General features: G+C 37.3%; 1 protein-coding gene across 1 annotated transcript; it reads left to right on the forward strand.

The window, feature by feature from the left end:
• On the forward strand, positions 1-10,816 carry cmpk (cytidylate kinase). The gene is made up of 6 exons (XM_020532811.2): positions 1-291; positions 4,860-5,006; positions 6,211-6,363; positions 8,595-8,671; positions 8,821-8,917; positions 9,170-10,816. Exons 1-6 carry the CDS (start codon positions 172-174, stop codon positions 9,209-9,211), a joined length of 636 nt encoding a protein of 211 aa, XP_020388400.1. The 5' UTR covers positions 1-171; the 3' UTR covers positions 9,212-10,816.
• Positions 10,817-19,661: the final 8,845 nt, after the last annotated feature.

A 19,661-nucleotide genomic window follows, 5' to 3' on the forward strand; every position in this document is an offset into this window, starting at 1 on the left:
GCCTGAATTGAACACAGCTTTATTGCTTGCGTGGAGCTCATTCCCGGAAGTAGTCATTCCGTCGGGTGATTTGAGTCAGAAGGCGGCTGCCGACTGATTATATATGACTCTTTTCTTTAAGTCTGCCTTCGCTTTATCGGCGGGACAAGTGAGGAAGAGCCGGGCTGGTGCATGGTTATTTCTTGTTGGGGAGCGTTGATTCGGAATTTGCTGATGATGAAGCCCAAAGTGGTTTTTGTCCTCGGTGGGCCTGGAGCCGGGAAAGGGACCCAGTGCGTCAAAATCGTCAAGGTGGGTGGAAAATATCATGTAGCCAAGTGGTGGAGGGAGAGCAGCCCTGGGCCACAGCAATCCATGTCCTGGAACCATTCACTCAGGAGGAAGGTGGAGCTGGCCATTCACTTGGAAACCTTTTTGATCCCAAGTGGGGAGTGGGATGATTTGATTGTCGTATTCAATGCGAAACCTATGAGTACACTTTTAATCTAAGTGTACCGGTGAGGCCTTGAGCAACTCGATATTTTGTCCGGGAAAGTGAACGAAGCCGGCAGCAAATGGAATGGGGTGGATATTGATTTAAAAGCAAGTTGTGAAAGTAATTTAATGTTTATATAAATCTGATCCGTCACAATTTGGAATAAATCCTTACTCGAGTTCAGGCAGTATTGACGTTGAGACAGTTAACGTCAGACATTCGTCTGAACTAGAAATGGAAATGTAGAGATTTTAAATTATTACAGTAGCAAGAGTTGGAGAGAAAACATGCAAGGACTGTAATTGAATGAAAGGCAGAAGAGATTAAATGGCAGAAGGGAAGAGAGCGGGAGAGTGGTGATACACTAAGTAACAAATGAGTCTGGAGGAGGTATAAATTGTATTGGATTCATTACCGTCACCTGCTGTCTCAAAAAATGGGGATAGGGGAAATTAGCAAACAGAGGTTATGATCTGAAATTGTTGAACGTTGAATGAGAAATCCCCCAAAAAAAAGCTTGTTTGACAATTTGGTAATATTTTCAGGGTACAGCATTTTGAAAAACAAACCACATGCTTTTAATTCTGTGAACACTTATTAAGGAACGTACAGATGCATGTAATAATTTTGCTGTGTCTGAATTTCTTTGCAATTCTAATTTTTGTATTCTCTAAAGAAGGTGTATGTGCTTGCATTTTTACATTGAGCCCTTTTACTTCGGGAGAAGGTTGGGTAGGATTGCAGATTTTAAGGGAGTTTACCTGTGAGATTTTGACAGTCATTGGTTTGGTTATTAATTGTTTTCATACGGTTAACTTCCAAAACTACATGTGCATTTTGCAAAATATTTTAGCGATTTTTGCATTTTTCTACCTCCATGTACAGAAATGTTTTTTAAAGTTTGGAACTGAATAATTGGTTTCTAAATTATGTCTTATCAAACTGGCCAGTATCTGACCCTAAATGTATTTTAAAAATCCTCATTAAATGTTGAGAAGTCTGAAGGAAATGTCTTTGGTTCCCACAACAGGCTTTATTCCCAAGTCATTGACTCCACCCCTAACGTTAGTGATGGGTAAATTGTTGAAGGGGATTTTGAGGGACAGGATTTACATGTATTTGGAAAGGTAAGGACTGATTAGGGATAGTCAACTTGGCTTTGTGCCACTGGAAATTGTCTCACTAACTTGATTGAGTTCTTTTTGAGGAAGTGACAAAGAAGATTGAAGGCAGAGCAGTAGATGTTGTCTGTATGGACTTCAGCAAGGTGCTCAACAAGATTCCAAATGGTAGACTGGTTAACAAGGTTAGATCATACGGAATGCAGAGAGAGCTAACCATTCAGATACAAAATTGCCTTGAAGGTAGGAGACAGACACTGGTGGTGGAGGATTGTTTTTTGGACTGGAGGTTTGTGACCAGCGGTGTGCTATAAGGATTGGTGCTGAGACCACAGCTTTGAGTAATATATATAAATTATTTGGATGTGAAGATAGGAGGAATGGTTGGTAAGTTTTTACAGGTGGCACCAAAATTGGTGGTGTAGTGACAATGAAGAAGGTTATCTCAGAGTACAGCGGGACCTTGATCAGATGAGCTGATGGGCCAAGAAGTGGCAGGTGAAGTTTAATTTAGATAAATGTGAGGTGTTGCATTTTGGTAAGGCAAATCACAGCAGGATTTATACACACAATGTCACCAAACAATGAGACCTTGGGATGCAGGTTCATAGTTCCTTGAAGGTGGAGTCACAGGTAGTCAGTTAGTGAATAAGGCATTTTGGTACATTAGCCTTTATTGGTCAGTGCATTGAGTATACCAGTTGGGATGTCATGTTCCAGCCGTAGAGGATATTGTTGGGGCCACTTTTGGAATACTGTATGCAATTCTGGTCTCCCTGCTTATAGGAAAGATGTTATTAAATTTAAGAGGGTGCAGAAAAGATTTACAGGGATTTTGCCAGGATTGGAGGGTTTGAGCTACAGAGAGAGACTGAATAGGCTGGGACTTTTTTCCCTGGAGCATCGGAGGCTGAGGGGTGACCTTTACATAGGCTTACAAAATCATGAGGGATATGGTTAGGATGAATAGCCAAAGTCTCTTTCCTGGGGTAGGGAAGTCTAAAACTAGAGGGCATAGGCTTAAGGTGAGAGGGGAAAGATACAAAACGGACGTATGGGGCAACTTTCTAAAAAAAAAAGTGGTGCGTGTACGGAATGAGCTGCCAGAGGATGTGGTGGAGGCTGATACAATCACAACATTTAAAAAGGCATCTGATGGGTACATGCATAGGAAAAGTTTAGAGGGATATGGGCCAAATGCTGACAAAAGGGGCGAGATTAATTTAGGATATCTGGTCGGCATGGACAGTTGGACAGAAGGGTCTGTTTCCATGCTGTACAACTCTGAATCTTTCTTGTAACTGTCTGTAATTGGACCAATTTGTTTGCAAATTTGGTGTCACATTCAATATGAGATGAATCTTTGGTTGCATCCATGCCATCATCGAGACTCCCTGTTTCTACCTCTCAATCATCGCCTTTACCTCTGCCTCAGCTCATCTATTTCTGAAAACCTCAGCTATGTCTTTGTTACTTCTAGACTTACAGCTCCAGTGCATTCCTGACTGGCATCCTATAATCAACACTTTCTAAACTTAAGGCCATCCAAAACACTGGTGCCTGTGTTCTTCTTTATCACTGATCTAAGTTGGTTCCCAGTTAAGTAACGCATTGCTTTTAAAACTACTTTTCTTTATTTTCAAATTCCTTAATGACCTCACTTCTCTAATCTTCTCCAACTATTCAACCCACAAAAATAATTGATAATTCTGGCCTCTTCTGCAATTATGATTTAATTGTTCTAGCTTGGCATTCAAGCCTTCTTTTGCCAACAAGTCGCGTCCTTAAATCTCTTGGCCTCTTTACTTCTTTGAGTCCTTTTTAAAATCCACCTCTTCACCCAGGCTTTGCATCATATTCCCTAATATTATCATACGTGGCTTGGTGTCAAATTTTATTTTTTACTCCCACAAATGAGGTTTTATGTTGTATTGCTATTTGTTCAAATTGTTGTCAGTGGAAAGTGGTCATAAAGCTGTTGGTTTATGAAAACTTTGCTAGTTCACTACTGTCCTTTATGAAAGGAACCTTGCCATTTTTACCTTGTGTGGTCTATATGTGACTCAATTTCCAAACAGTTGTGGTTGACATGACTGCCTTCTGAACAAGCCACTCTACTGTAACTAATTCAGAGCATCAAAGGATGGGTAATAAATAATGGACTTGCCAGGGATACCCACATTCATTATTAATTGATGAGATGGGTTAATTCAAGTTTCTGATTGAACACATAGGGTATAGGCGAGGGAAGGGTAAACTCTAGACAATATGAATTAGTCAATACCCTACTTATCTTTAGATTGTTCAAGCATCAAACAATGCCTTAAGTAAAGCTTACACATTTATATTGTTTGAGACAATCTAGTCAGCTTTCAATTATGCAAAAGAACTACTTTTACGTAAACGTATAGCCTGTCTGAAATCACATTGCCAATGGCGTAGACTTCCTTCTTCAATGTTATTGTGCATCTGTAACACTCGATATTCACTCTACTCAGGGACTGGTCTTTATTGCCTACTTTGCCTATGAGCACTTTATTCCCCACTCTGCTCACTGTCCCAGTCTGCTTTCTAATTGTTGTTCTCACCTAACAGTGACATCACAGACCTGCAACTGTATTGGTAGAAATTGTGTTCCCTCAGTTGCCTCAAAATGATGCTTGCAAAGTTTAATTCATGCAACTTCGGCATATCATAATGTTAAATTTCATATCTCTTAGTATGGATCTAAAACACAAATTTGATTCGCTGTCTGTTGAGTTGGAATATCAAATGTGACTGGAAAATTGAATGAAAGTACAAAAATAAGGACATATCCCATTTTGAAAGTTATGCTTGAATGTCAGAGTTGAATTATTTCCTCCTCTGATCTTTCTTCACTTCAGGACTTTTATATTTAGTCTGAACTCCCCAGGTACAACACCTTAGGAGATCAACCCATATAAATTTGGGAATTCTGGCCATTTAATGGCATACTATTAATGTTGTATTTAAGTAACATGACGTCTGAGAAACATGTTCAAATAGCATTTTATCATGAGTGCAATATAAAAATATTTTGCCAAAATTGAATGACATCTATGTCTTTGGTTAAATTTTATGCCAAGCAGATGTTTTAAAATATCTATCTCAGTGAACTCTCCAAGTTATTTTGCACTTGACTTTCAGTTTTTTGTGATATTGAATTTCACCTGAATTTTCTCTATCTTATTTCAGTATATATTAAAATCTTGTAATCATTAATTATTTTTCATATTGCCCAGAAATATGGATATACTCACTTGTCTGCTGGTGATCTACTTCGTGCTGAAAGAAGCAAAGAAGCTACTCAGTATGGAGAACTAATTGACAGTTACATTAAAGAAGGAAAAATTGTCCCAGTGGAAATAACTATCAACCTTATAAAAAAGGTAGGACAACCTTTTTACAGCCTAAAACCAGTAATGCTTGAAAGCAGTAGAATTCATGGACACATACGTTTAATGTTCTTTACTGAATCTATTAAACACATTTCAGGATTCTTGACAGAATTTGGAGCTGCGCTAGTCTAGCACTGACATCACAGGCACTGTAAATTTGTAAGTGTGTCAATTCCCTCAGTTGCGGTGTCAGCAAGCACAGCTTCTTTTTGCAAAGGCTCCTACACAGAGCTTTATCACCTGTAATAATAATCTTAAAATAAGATTGAAATGAAAGTCTAAGGCAAACTTGAAATATTGACAAATCGATCTTGTTAACCTACTAAATACTTGTACTGCATCCCATTTGAAAAGTTAACAATATATATTGTTCTGGAAGAAGATCTTGTTATTAAAATCACTCATGAAATAGTAATGAACTTGCTATAAAAAGTATACAACAGTCTTACTTATTTGGCCAGGACTTAATCTTCCTTGTTCAGCCAGAACTTGCTGTTGATAGAGGGAACGTTTTGTGTACATATTGATTACAACAGCTGCTGTCAGAGGAAGAACAAGTTTTACAACAGCTAAGTTGTTTCACTTTTTTCTAGTGTTCCTAAAATGATGGTGGTCAGTTAGCTGGATGGCTGGTTTGCAATGCAGTAATGCCACTAATCAATTCCTGCACCATCTGAGGTTACCACGAAGGACCTTCCTTCTCAAACTTTCCCCCTTCGTACAATATCTAATTTACTTAAAGCCATGCTCTTCCCAGGAAAGTTTTTATTTTTTAATGATTGGCAACTTGAATAATTACTATACAAAATGTACAATGGGCTTTAAAGGTGTAATTTTTAAATACAAACTTATTACTTCAGCTGATACCTTGACTGTGCTGTAGGATCAGTACTAAACTAATAGTTTTCTTCCACGACATGATATTGCTTATGACTCATCAAACTAAGTATACGTGATTGCAGACATCAGCCTTCAGGAATGTTTAAGTTAAATATAAAAAGCCCCACTCCCTTTTTGTTTTATCATGGTAATTAACCAGTTATCCTATATGCTTAATGAACTTTGTTCCATGCTGGTAGAATATTTTGAAGCTCTGGCCAATTGATTTGATCATGCTAAATATATATTTTTTAAAACGTTTACTGGAAATTAATTTGACAGAATGTTTGCATTACATTTTTGGTACGTTTTGCAGGCAATGGATGAGGCAATGGCTCAAGATGTGACTAAGAATAAATTTCTTATTGATGGATTTCCGAGAAATACAGACAACCTCGATGGCTGGAACAAACAAATGGATAACAATGCTGATGTGAAATTTGTCCTTTTCTTTGACTGTAGCAATGAGGTAATTTGAATGAACAGTTCTCCAAACGAAGAAAGATACCATGAGAGGAACTGGTATAATCAGTGCATGTCTTCTAAATCTGTTGCTAAAATAGGCAGAGGAATGTCACAGAAGTAAATTTAGTGTATTGTGTTGCCAGTAGTATTTTCCTGTGCTAATCATCTGAAATACATTGGGCTGCATTTTGCTGATAGCAATGAAGCAATAGTGCTCGGCGCTATTCTTGAGAAAAGCTGCCTGCAAAAACCTTGCGATTTCTAGATGGATTCTCCTTTTCTAACTCACTTGATGCAGCAAAGGCTGTGGGACTGGATAACATTAGTTATAATAGTGAAGATTTGCACTCTGGAACTTTGTCAAAACTTTAACCACACATTTCTGTGACATGTGGAGGTGGGAGCTTCCACCCAGTGATGGGGAATATTACCTATATCTCTCATGTCCATGAAGGAAACAGGACGAATCCTACCTAACCAGTTGCTCTGGTATCAGTCTGGTATCAGTCTGCCCTCAGTCTTAAGTAAAAGAGGTGTTGGCAATAGAGCTAATAAGTGACGTTTGCTCACCAATAACCTACTCACTGATGTTCAGTTTAAGGTCTGCCAGGATTATTCAGCTTTGGATCTCATTCCAGCCTATGACTTGCTATGATTCAAGACAGCATTTGATCGTGTGGTGCTGGGAAGTGTCAGTAAAGTTGAAGTGAATGGCAACCATGGGGGGACAGTCTCTTTATTTGTTTTGATGCCAATCATCTCAGCTTTAGGACACTGTTCCATGGTAGTATCTGAGGCCCAACCATTCTTGTGTTCATCTTCAATAATGTTTCCTCCGTGAAGAGGTCAGATATGAGGTTTCTCTCTGGTGATTGATCCGTACTATGCGTGAGTCCTCAGATACTGAAACAGTCCATGCCTGCTTTAAACAAGGCCTGAATAACATTCATGCTTGGGGTGAGATTTGACAAGTAACATCTGTGTGACAGAAGTGCCAAGCAATGAAAATCTTCAACAAGTGAGAACTAACAATCTTTCTTGACGCTTACCGGAATTACCATTGTGAATTCTCCACCATCAACATCTTAGGGTTACTATTGACTAGAAACAAAACTGGACCAGTCATATACAATGAGAATGGCTCAGTCTGGGAATCCTATGGCAAACAACTTGCCTCCTTACTCCCCAAATCCTGTACAGTGTCCACAAGGCAGGAATCAGTAGTATGAAAGAATATTCTCCACTTGCTTAGATAAAAGGAGTTCCAACAATATCCAAAAAGCTTGATACCGTTCAAGCCAAACTAGCCTGCTTAATTGACACCCTATTTACCACATTAAACGTTTGCTCACTCTATCACCAATGCACTTTGGCTGTATGATGTACTTTTTACAAATGGACTGCAACAATTTAACGCGTCTTTATCTGTATATTCCATATCTGCAACCCCGCTCACTTAGAAAAAAACATGGGCAACAGGTGAATAGGAACACCTGCATCTCCAAGTCCCCCTCATAGTCACATCATTTTAACTTCAACTATATTGTTGTTCCTTCATTGTTGTCTGGATCAAAATCCTGGAATTCCCTAACAATAATGTTAGCGTACCAAAACCACACAAACTGCATGTTTCAAGACGGCTGTTTCCACCACGTTTGGGTAATTAATGCTGCTTTGCCAGCAATGCTCATACCTCATGAAAAAATTTGTTTTTAAAAATAAATCCGGTGCCAAGCAAGGGGGATCTTCAGGAGTCCAAATGCATCGATGGTATCGATCAGGGTAAACAACAAGTTCTTTCAAAGACAACAAAATAGAAGTGAACATTCCAAATTCCTTCATTTTTAATTTAAAATTGTACTGTGAAATAAATTATTGACATAAGCTATTATCATAATGTAATCTTAAATCAAATGAGGTAATTTACTTTAAGAAAAAGATAAGTGAAGCAATTTAAATATCAGTCTGTTTACCTTCTGAGACTGTGTTCAAATCCGTATCACATTGATCTGTTTTCTTGGCATTGTTTCTCACTGCAGCCACCGTTTTCTGCTTCTGTGTTCACCACCTTGCCATCTTCCACTCATTAGAATGACAAGATTTGAAAGCCTGGACATCTTGTCTGATTTTTCTCTCTTTTTTTTTTCACTTTTTTTTAAATTTTTTTTTAATCATTTAAAATTGAGCCTTAATAGAAACCAAACTTAATTTCTTACATTCTTCTTGTTTCCAAAGGTCTGTATAGAGCGTTGCCTTGAAAGAGGAAAAGACAGTGGAAGAACAGATGACAATGTCCAGAGTTTGCAAAAAAGGTAGAAATGCAACTTTCTTTCATAGAATCATAGCAACTCAGCACAAATGGAGGTCATTCAGCGCTTTGTACAAATTACCAATTTTATCCTGTTTATAAAGAATTGTCTTTTCTGCTTTTGATATTTATTTTTATTGGACCTCATTTCAGAATTCAGACATACATGCAGTCTACTAAACCCATTATAGAACTATATGAGAAAGAGGGCAAAGTAAAAAGAGTTGATGGTGCCAAAAGTGTTGATGAGGTACGTGATGTGTAAAGTATTTAGTTAACTTCTCTAGTCTCCCTATTTTCTCCTTGTTATAGAGCAAGAATTTGCAATTATTTTAGGGAAGCGTTTGTTATTCTTTGGGCTGACTAAATTTCTTCTTTCCCTTTTGCATTGAAAGACCTGTGATCTAATATTATAGCACCATGGATTTATATGTATTTAATGGTCAATATTTGAAAATGTTTGGTGTTAACTTAGAATTTATTTTGCTTGGTGTTTTTTCAGGTTTTTGTTGAAGTCCAGAAAATCTTTGATTCCGAAAACTGAATTAGCTGTTCTCCTGAAGTTTTAAAAATCAGATGCTTCAAATACTTTCTGCTGGAAGAAGCAGTTATCTTCTACCTGTACTGTTTATTTTACAAGATATATTTTCATCAGAAATTCTTGAGTGGATACATGTCTTTCCATTGGTATATTGTTTGCTATTACTTTTGTATGAAAGCGTTCTTTGCCGAGCAAGAAAACACTGCTTTTTTTTTTTCAAAAATCTGCTTCCAAATACGCTTGTAACTAGAAATCCTCTCTGGGTCACTTATAGATTCAAAGTTCTCGTGTATAACATGTATTTGTCTTAAGGGTGTATTCAGACTCTCCCTCTCATTATGACTGAGTTATGACTTGTATTGTTGCATACCAAATGATCTTATTTAAAACAGGTCATTCATAAATGGTCATTATTTATTAATCTAAATGCATATGATGCTGATTTTGACTTTTAGATGCCCAACTTATTCCACATTTTTAAATTTTGATTGCAAAAGTCATAGTGCTTGAAGGAAAGTGAAAACTAAAGGCCTGCATTTATATAAGTTGTTAATGGACATGAAATAACTTCTGCATAGTGGAAAAATGTAATTTGGAAAAGTAGCCTCTGAACACATGTTTGTTGTCCTTGGGTTTATCTATTTATGTACTTTTTAAGGAATTAAATTGATCTTTTCTTGGTCACACAATATTTAAATGTTGTGTCAAAATCCAGAAATAAATTATCAGCACTGAGGTATTGTCTTCATCACATGGACAGTAGCAATTCAGGAAAGAAACTTATCTTCACTTTTTTCAAGGGCATTTAGGATTGGACAATGTCACTGGAAAGACCAGCATTTACCCACTCCTGGGAACAGATTTTACAGAACTTCATTGTATGTATATTTTTTCCTTTAGAATAAATGTGTTTAAGTGAAAACGGTTGAATCCGGAATAGGTGACTGGAGAAACCGTGCAGAAGAATTTTACACTGCTGGATAATTTGCAAGCCTGATGTAACAATTTCTTTGCTACTCGCTAGCCAGTGCTCAGATGCACCAGTTAGATGCATGTAAGGAAGAGTACGATCATTCAGCCATGTCACTTTGCACTATATTTATGTTGCAATATTTATGAACAAGAGGACACTAGAGAATATTTTCTTAAATTTCTGTCCCACAGTCAGGTACTGTGCATGTGAAAAGAATAAATTGTGAATGCTGGAAATCCAGAGCAGGTCAGTTAGCATCTATAAAGAGAAAAGGCTAAGATTTTTATTGTCTGCTGTTTTACGGAATATCAAAAGATCTACACATGCAATATTAACCTGTTCTTGCCCTTTACAGATACTGATTGGCATGCTTTGTACTTCAAGTGTGCTTATTTGATTTTATTGCTGTGTTTGGAAGTATCATGTTTAATTGTTTACTATGATTATAGTTCTAATCCTTCCATTCTAAACTGACTGGACTGTAATTCTGAGCACTGAATTTTGAGTCTGTAATTTTAAAGGCAAGACTGTACCAGAGTATCTCACTTAATTAACTTGATTGCAAGAGCTTCTGATTTGTTGTTTGTTTCTCATCTTCTGATTTTCTTAATAAAAAAAAAAAAGCCATACCTTTGTATGCTTGTAATTAATAGACATGTGGCTCAAACATGATAAAAGTGGAATATCTTCACTAATGAGCAACATGGCCACATTAAGAATGTGGTTTTATAGCATGTAGGAAACATATCTTAAAGTGTCAGTCCTTGGGAGAGACTCCTATAATTTGTATTTTACGCATTTGCTGGATAGTGTTCGTAAGATTCGGTCTGACCTTTGCTATTCTGAGTAATTAGTCTAATTTGAAATGGGGTCCATTTGCTCACGTAATAACTTAAATAAAAGAAATAAATTGGCTACTGGTTCAAGTGTTTTAAACTTTGCAGAAAAGTAATTCTCAGTGTGTTAGCTTTTAGTGTCTGAATCCAGAATATTGTTTGTTTGGATTTTACTAAAATATATATTTGTAAATGTTGATACAAGAGCAACACGTCTAGTAATTTTCAGTGAGTAACTCACTTTTCAGACTTCCTAAAGCCTGTCCACCATCTAAAAAGCGAAAATCAGGATGGAATACATTCCACTGTCTTGGTTGACTGCAGTTCCAATAACACGGAGCAAACTTAACAGTATTCAGGGCAAAGCAGACTGCTTGATTGGCCCCAAATCCACACCATAAAAATTCAGTCTTTCAATAACCAATTGATAATGGCAGCATTGTACACAATCTGTGATGCAACAACTCAGCAAGCCTCCTTTGACAGCACCTTCCAAACCTGTGACTCCTACCACTTAGAAGCACAAGTGATGTAGATTCACCGTGGGAATACCATACCTTCAAATTCCCCTGCAGTTTACACACCATCCTGACTTAGCGAAGCAATGGTAATATAGTTCTGTCACTTGGTAAAAATCCATAACAGCTGTATGTGTGTGTGTGTACCTCCTCATCAGTAACTGTCCCCCTGAAAAGCAGTAATAGCAGCTCAAGGATATGACTCACCATAACATGTTCCAGGAAAATTAAGGATGGGCAATAATGCTGACCTAATCAGTAATGTCTACATCCTGTGAATAAAAATACTTCCAGTTCATTATGCTGACTTATTAATTAATTTTTTTGCCAATTATCTGTCATCTGACGATGCTAGAGTGTGGTGCCTTTTGACACTTTGGCAAAGTGGCCTTAGTTTTTCAATATTTATTTACTATGAACATAGGCATCGTGGTCTGTTTTCCATCACTCGCATGATTGAACCATTAGAGTTTGGAATGAGTGGCACATTTGGCTGATAGTTTTCCTGTTCCTGGACAAGCATTGACTTGTGTTTTTATGTTTAGATGTACAAACTAGTGACTTAGGTTACATTTACTTAATGTATAAAACTGAATTAAATTAGTATTTGTGCAATTAGAACTTTTGGAAATTGCTGTTAACTTAAGCAACTTAGCCATTTTTGAATAAAAGGTTATTTTTAGTTCAAACCAAATTGGATGTGCCAGCTATTGACTAGCTGGTTGCCGTTTGATACATGTCCTGTACTGCAGTCTCATTCAGTAGTCATATTCCTTTTGATGCATCTGTTGTAATTTGAGGTGATTCTCTTTTAATCTATCCTTAATCTGCTATACTTCTAAGGTTTTCTTAAAATAAATATACTTTTTTTTTCAAAAAAGTCTTCCCCTTGCAACCCCTCTTTTTCCCTTCTGTTGTCTATTACTTGCCTGTGAATAAATAATCTGCTACTGCTATTTAAGGCTGTAAATGACCAGGAATTATTGAAGACTAAGTTTGGAATGATGTATAAATTGCGAATTTCTATTTACATAGGAATTGTTAATTGCTATGCACTAGAGCATAGGCTTTTGTCGGTAGTCTCATTTTTGGCACAATTCCTGAATCTAGAAATCACCAACTTCCTCATCTATTCCTTTAAACTGGAGTGAGAACCAGTTGGTCATAGGGATTTGCCTCTCAACAACCCTTTTTTTGACTATGTTTAAATTAAATTGAGGAAAAATTGAATCCATGATGTTCATCCTGGACTACTGATGGTATGAGATATCAATTAAGAAATCATTGCCTTGAGTTAAAATTTTTATGCCTCAAGAATGCTGTAAGGACTGTAAACTTTACCTTCCATTTTCATTTTGTACTGGAAACAATACCTTCTTAACTTGGTACCTGTGTATGTATGCTTGAAATCACGTCTTTAAAAGAGGGGAGTCAATTCATATGTCCTCCGTTGGTTATAAAAATGTAATTATGTTCAATAAAGTCTGTTTGCTGTTCACTCGCAAGAATGTACATTATATTACAATAGTTCATAGCTGCAGGAATCTAAGTCATTTTTGATCATGGTTTTCTCATTGCGAAAGGTAATGTCTTCTAATGTGCTTGTTGAACATACTAGTGATTTACAGTAATAGTTAACTACTTTGACAGCTAATATAGAATTGTAGGTGAAGATGGGCAACAGCTGGCTGAACTGCAAAAGATTTCAGGTAAGCTGAAATGCCCAAGTTACAACCCTTGGTTTATTGATGTGAATTAGATTTATGGATTTACAATAAAACAGGCATTTCACTTTGATTAGCATTCATACTTCTCTTATAGCTATTTTAAGATATTGGAAGATATAGAAATTCAAACGAGGAGTGGTATGGAGATTAGTACTTTGTGAGATGATGACATATTGAAGAAGCCACTGTGCTTTATGTGCCAAAGCAATGTAATCTATATTTTTCTTGCCAATAAATGAGCTTTGTGGGTCAAAATTAGATGATTTGGTACCACGTGTTGTGTAATGTATAATTTACAAAATACAACAGTCTCTTTGGTTTCCAGTTTTACCACTAGGTGGACTTATAGACTCATATTACACATAGATGTTTCAGTCTCAGCTGGTGGTATTCCTCATGTTGGTCTGCAGAAATGATAGGGATTAATTGATTTATTGAAAATCTATACCCGATCTCCATGTTTGTGTCTTAAAGTCAAATCATCCTTTCAAATTAAAAGGCATTTTCATAATAAACTAATTTTCAAAAAATGCTATTTTTATCTGGAATTTAGAGTTTTGGGACTGAACTGTTGAATGGAACCAATTTTGTTTCTGCTCCTGTATAATTTTATAATCCCAAGAATGATATTTCATTTCATTTAAATGACATATTTCAAGGACTGGGAAGATTTATTTCTCAAGTTCCATTTCTTGAAGTTCCTTCATTGTCTTATGGAGTTGGGAAGAATTATCCAAGATGATGTGGTTGGTTCGCTCGCTGAGCTGGTCCGTTAGTTCACAGACGTTTCATTACCCTGCTGGGTAACATCATCAGTGCAGCCTTCGATGAAGCGCTGTTGTGTTTTCCCGCCTGATATTTGAACTCTGGGGTCCATTGGAGTTTATTACCTCATTTCTGGTTTTTTCTTCAGTGGTGTATATATAGGGTCTAGATCTATGTGTTTATTGTTGGCCTTCTTGGTGCAGAACGAGGCCTCGAGAACTTCCTGTACTTGTCTCTGTTTGACCTGTCCTAGGATCCTGATGATGTCCCAATCGAACCTGGTGGTTCTCCTTATCTGTGTGATTGGAGACGAGTAAGTATTGGTTGTGTCTTTTTGTTGCTCGTTGGTGTTCATGTATTCTTGTGGCCAATGTAATGTTTGTTGCAGTCCTTACATGGAATTTTGTATATCACGTTGATTCTGTCTTTGGTTCGAGTTAACAATTAACATAGGTTTGTGTGCTACTTTGATACCCAATGATCGTAGGAGTCCTGTGGTCAGTTCGGATATGTTCTTGATGTATGGCAACGTGACGAGTCTTTCAGGGCGTACTGTATCTTCTTGTTGTTTGTGTGATAGGCATTGTTGGACCCAGCTGTTCAGGTATCCGTTGTCCTTAAATACTTGGTAGAGGTATTCTTCTTCGTTTTGGCATAGTTCCAGGTTGCTACAGTGTTGTCGCTTGTTTAAATTGTGTTTTCATGCAACTTTGTGGGTGTTGGGGTGGTTACTGTTGAAATTCAGGACTTGATCTGTGTGTGTGGCCTTTCTGTGTACCTTTTGTCAGAAATTCTCCATTGGCCCTGCATTCTACCATGACGTCTAGGAATGGGAGCTGTTTGTTCTTTTCTTCTTCCCTGGTGAATTTGATGCCGGTAGAAGTGTTGTTTATTAGTCGGTGCATCTCCTCTAGTTTAATCCATTTGATGATGACGAATGAGTCGTCCACGTATCAGATCCATAATTTAGACACAATCAATACTCACTCATCTCCATCACACAGATAAGGAGAACCACCAGTTCGATTTGGACCACATCAGGGTCCTAGGACAGGCCAAACGGAGACAAGCATGGGAATTTCTAGAGGCCTAGTTCTCCACCAAGAAGGCCAACAATAAACACAGAATTAGACCCTACGTCTACACCACTGCAAAGAAAAACCGGAAATGAGGTAATCAACCTCCAATGGACCCCAGAGTTTAAATATCAGGCGGGAAAACACAACAGCGCTTCATCGGAGACTGCATTGCCAGCAGGGTAATGCAACGTATGCGAATTAATGAACCAGCTCGGTGAGTGAACCAATTGCAGCATCCGTGGCCCAAGCTACAAATCTACTCCAGAACCTAATCCACAATATCTGAAATTGGGAACTGCTGCGTCCTCCTCCTATTTCCTAGGACTTGGCGTATCAGCAGTTTTGGTGAATGTTTGAGTTTGCTCACTGTAGTACAGAATCTGTATGAAGGACTCAGGAGTTTAATTTTTAAAAGAATGAAACTATAACTTTATAAATGAATCACTGCTGTTATAGTCTTGCAAAAGGCTTTTTTTTTTGCTAAATGCGAAAGATCTTAATGGATCATAGTATTTTTTAGATAAACAGTAACAGCAGTGAGCACTTGTTAGGTTGATAATTTTCTTTATACTTCGAGATTTGCTTTAACATCTCATCAGAAAGTTGGCACCTGTGACAGAGCTAAGGAAATAAAATTGTTTTCTATTTACTGACAGAAATCCACAAAACCTTTTGCAGTAAAATTAATATATTTATTGTAAAGTTTAAAGAAGTAATGCAGAATTTCTGGTGATTCTTTGAGCAAAGACTTTGTCAATTATTATTCCTAGCATTTTGTCACACAACCAATTCCATCATCTCATTCTATTTCTCTCATGGGATCCCAACCTTCCCATGCATCCCTTTCGTATTATCCTTATTGAATTCCTTTCATTACTCTCTCATCAACCTCATCCCAATCCCCTACAATCCTTTCTTCCTAAACCATCCCCATTCCTGTTTCCCATTTTGTATCTCTTGCTCACTGTTCCTTGGAGTAAAAATGCCAATACCTTAACCAACTGTATTCCACAGAGACAGAGAGTATAGGCATCTTGCATAACCATGCCTTAGGGAGCTTATCGCTATTTTAATTTTCTCAGCCAAACCCTTCACCTAACCAATGTTGCCTCTACAAACTATGGTAACCAAATGATAGCCACACATTTCAAAGTTTAATGTAATGCAATAAATTGAATTGAGTTTGCCTCAAGGGGTGGGGTGACAGCCCAGTGGTATTATCATTGAACTGTTAATGCAGAAACCCAGTTAATGTTCTGGACAATCAGGTTCCAATCCTGCCAGGCAGATGGAATCTGGAATTAAGAGTCTACTAATGACGACAAATCCATTGTTGTTTGTTTACTAATGTCCTTTTAGGGAAGGTGTGGGAGTGATCCAGATGGGAATAAGGTTCAGGAGACAACAGAATTCAGGCACGTGGCTGTTTATTTGAGCAATCACTGGATCATGCAGGAAGAGGCACTCGAGACACTCCACACAGGGCTGTGTCAAATGTGCTCTAACTCAATACAATAAGGTTGATTAAAAGACTTGAGAAACAACTAATTAGTGTGAAATGTTCTTTTCTATGTTGGCTATTGCAGCTGTGCGTTCTATCATATTTAAGACAGACCAGCTATTGTTTCACTTGCTGAGGCTACTTTAGGCAGGGTTTTCCCACACTCAGCTGTGTTCTGCCAAGCTTGTTAGGGGCAGTCATTGCCCATTTTATGCTGCTGGTCATGGGCAGCCCTTACAGAATGAAACTGTCATTCTGGCCTACATGTGACTCTAGACCGTTGTCAAGTGTTTGACTCTTAACTGCCCTCTGGGCAATTAAGGATGAACAATAAAACCTGGCTTCAGTGATGCCCTCATCCCGTGGATGATTAAAACAAAATGCAGTTAGCAGGAACTTCTCTGAAGGCAACACGTTTGTAAAAAAAGTGTTATGATACCTAGAGAGAGTGAGAACTTTAGAATACATGATTAAAATTCCCACTGCCCAATTTAAATGAATTATGAAGACTTCAAATTTGAAGATTTTTACCATACAAAAAACCTAAAAACAACATTGAATAGATATTACCTAGTAAGAGACTAATATTTCAAACTACAGTAAAAGTAATCTTGATTGATCCTTTAACATAACTGAGAACCCACATCGCCATTTTAAATCACCGGTTTCTAAGAGGTTTGTTTTTTTTCAGTTTCCCAATTTTCTGAATAAACTACCAGAATACTGCAATCAAATCTTCCCAATCCCCAGCCTATCAGCCGTGCTGAAATAATCTTCCAGATTCATTAGATTACCATGGTGATTCTTTAACAAGAGACTATCTTCTTTCCCACAATCTGCTTGGTAGTTTATAGAAAGGACGTACTCGGAGAAGCAGTATTTAGCACTTTTGGAAGGAATGATGGTACAAAAACTGTATTCCTGACTTTAAAAAAAATCACTGCTGATAAGAACCACAGGAGAGAGTTTTCTTTTAAAAAAAACTAGTCACACTGGGAATGTAAAGAATGCTTAGTGAAGAAAAATCTGTAGAAGGTCTTTAAGATTTTGCTTGGAAGTAACTTTTCAGTTTCATGAACAATATTAAAGATCCCAGAAAACAAGGGGAAGGAAACTTTAAACGGGCAAAAGACAGGGCTATGATGGACAGAAGTGGGGTGGGAAAGGAATGTTTACAATTTGCAATGAGTATCGTTTAGAGGAAGTGCATTGTATGAGGCATAGCTGCAGTAATGATGTCAGTAGCCATTAACTTTATTCATACCAAGACCACAGCATTGAGAAAATTGTGGAGCAAATTTGAAGATAAAGCCTGAAGAAGAAGATAGAAGAATTTTAAGACTTTGGTCACATCAGGGGATATCTAATTTAAACCTGAAATATAGAGGGAAGATTTATGCTCACAGCAATAGAAATTTCTTTAAAAGATCGTGGAAAGGGGCATGTATTGTATTTTAGACTGTGAAAGACAAGGAACCATCCATTTTATCTGGGAAGAAGGAAAATTTAATTTGGGTTTCAGAAGATAAGAAAACATTTCATAATTCTGTGCTGCTAAAACTGCTGCAATTGTCTGCACCTTTTTCAAGGTGTCAAAAGCACTCTGATACATTTGTGCCCCTTCACATTTTTTGCCTTTCTTTAACAAATTTTTCAATGGACCCACTACAGTGCTGATAGTTTGAATAAATGGATAAAACTAACTCATGCCAACATATTGCAAAATTTTGCATTTTGTCCCAGGCACGGAAAAATCCAAACCAACTTTTGCATAGCCAGATTAATTTTACATGGCAAATTGCAACCAATTAATACATTTAGTCAAGTAGTGTTAATGTTCTTCCCAGTTTTGACTGAATAGAACTACAGGGAGGCAGTGGTGTAATGATAATGTAAAAGGTTTAGCAGTCCATGGCAAATGGTGAAATTTGAATTCAATACAAATCTGGGACAAATAGTGTGATCGTTGTAAAAACACGTGTGGCTCACTAATACCCTTTAGGGAAGAAAGTCTGATATCCCTGCCTGGTCTGACCTACTTGTGACTCCAGACCCACAGCAATGTGGTTGACTCTCAATTGCCCAGTGATGTCCATACCTAATGGATAAATTTAAAAATGCCAAGTAATTAATTGAGTTACATAGTCCTTCAATGATTTTGTTGGTTAGTGTTGGAATGTTGATGGTACATTTGACTTTGAGCATGACTTTTGAAAGTCCATCCATTGTTACAAAAGCTGATGTTTCTTTGGCTCTATCTGTCATTAGAACTTGCCAATATCCTTTTAGTAAGTCAAGGTTGGTAATGTGTCATTCATGTCCAATTATTTGAATACTGTCCTTCAATCTTAGACCAGGGTTTGTGTCTGCTTTTGTTACTGCATTGATTTTGCAATAATCAATGCAGACTTTTAATAGCAGTACCCAAGTGGGTGACAATGACACTATGTGAGCTCCAACTACTACGACTCAATTCAATCCATCAAATCCATTGATATCGTCCCTCATTTGAGCTAATTTCTCTAGATGGATTTGTTTTATGGATAGTTAGAGATGAGCAATGAATGAATGAAAGAAATCCCATGAGTGATTAAAATAATGCATCTCCCATATTAAGATAATGAACAACAAAAGATGTTTTTCCTGAACTCGTCACACAGCTAATTTGTGTGTTTGTAATAAGTCACTTCAATAATGACTGAAGATCTGAAAGATAAAATATCATCCTCTCTAACTTCTTAAGCGATTCCATATTATCCAATTTAATTAACTTCTGAGTTTTCAGTTTCTGATTTATTCTCCAGTTGTTCTGATATTTTTGTTGCTTACCATATTTTTTTCTTTACTGTAAGTACCCTTTTCTTCTGCCTATGCTCCCTGTCACAATATGACTCTCTCTCTTTCTCTATCTTTTACTTGAGATCTGAGGAAAAGAGAGAAAGTGGCCATAGCCTTTGCAGACTATAGGGCTGCTCTCTCATTATAGACAGAGAGATGACTGGAAATGGTTTAACCTAACGGTCGCCACTCCTCAAACAAGGGGGAAGTTGAGAA

The sequence above is a fragment of the Rhincodon typus genome, chromosome 10 (genome assembly GCF_021869965.1).
Source record: "Rhincodon typus isolate 14 chromosome 10, sRhiTyp1.1, whole genome shotgun sequence".
NCBI lineage: Eukaryota > Metazoa > Chordata > Chondrichthyes > Orectolobiformes > Rhincodontidae > Rhincodon > Rhincodon typus.

Excerpts from the sequence above, each read along its gene's own strand:
- cmpk (XM_020532811.2), top strand. The coding sequence starts at position 172 with ATGGTTATTTCTTGTTGGGGAGCGTTGATTCGGAATTTGCTGATGATG. Across the intron at positions 292-4,859 it reads AGTGCGTCAAAATCGTCAAG|AAATATGGATATACTCACTT; the intron begins GTGGGTGGAAAA and ends CATATTGCCCAG. Across the intron at positions 5,007-6,210 it reads CTATCAACCTTATAAAAAAG|GCAATGGATGAGGCAATGGC; the intron begins GTAGGACAACCT and ends TACGTTTTGCAG.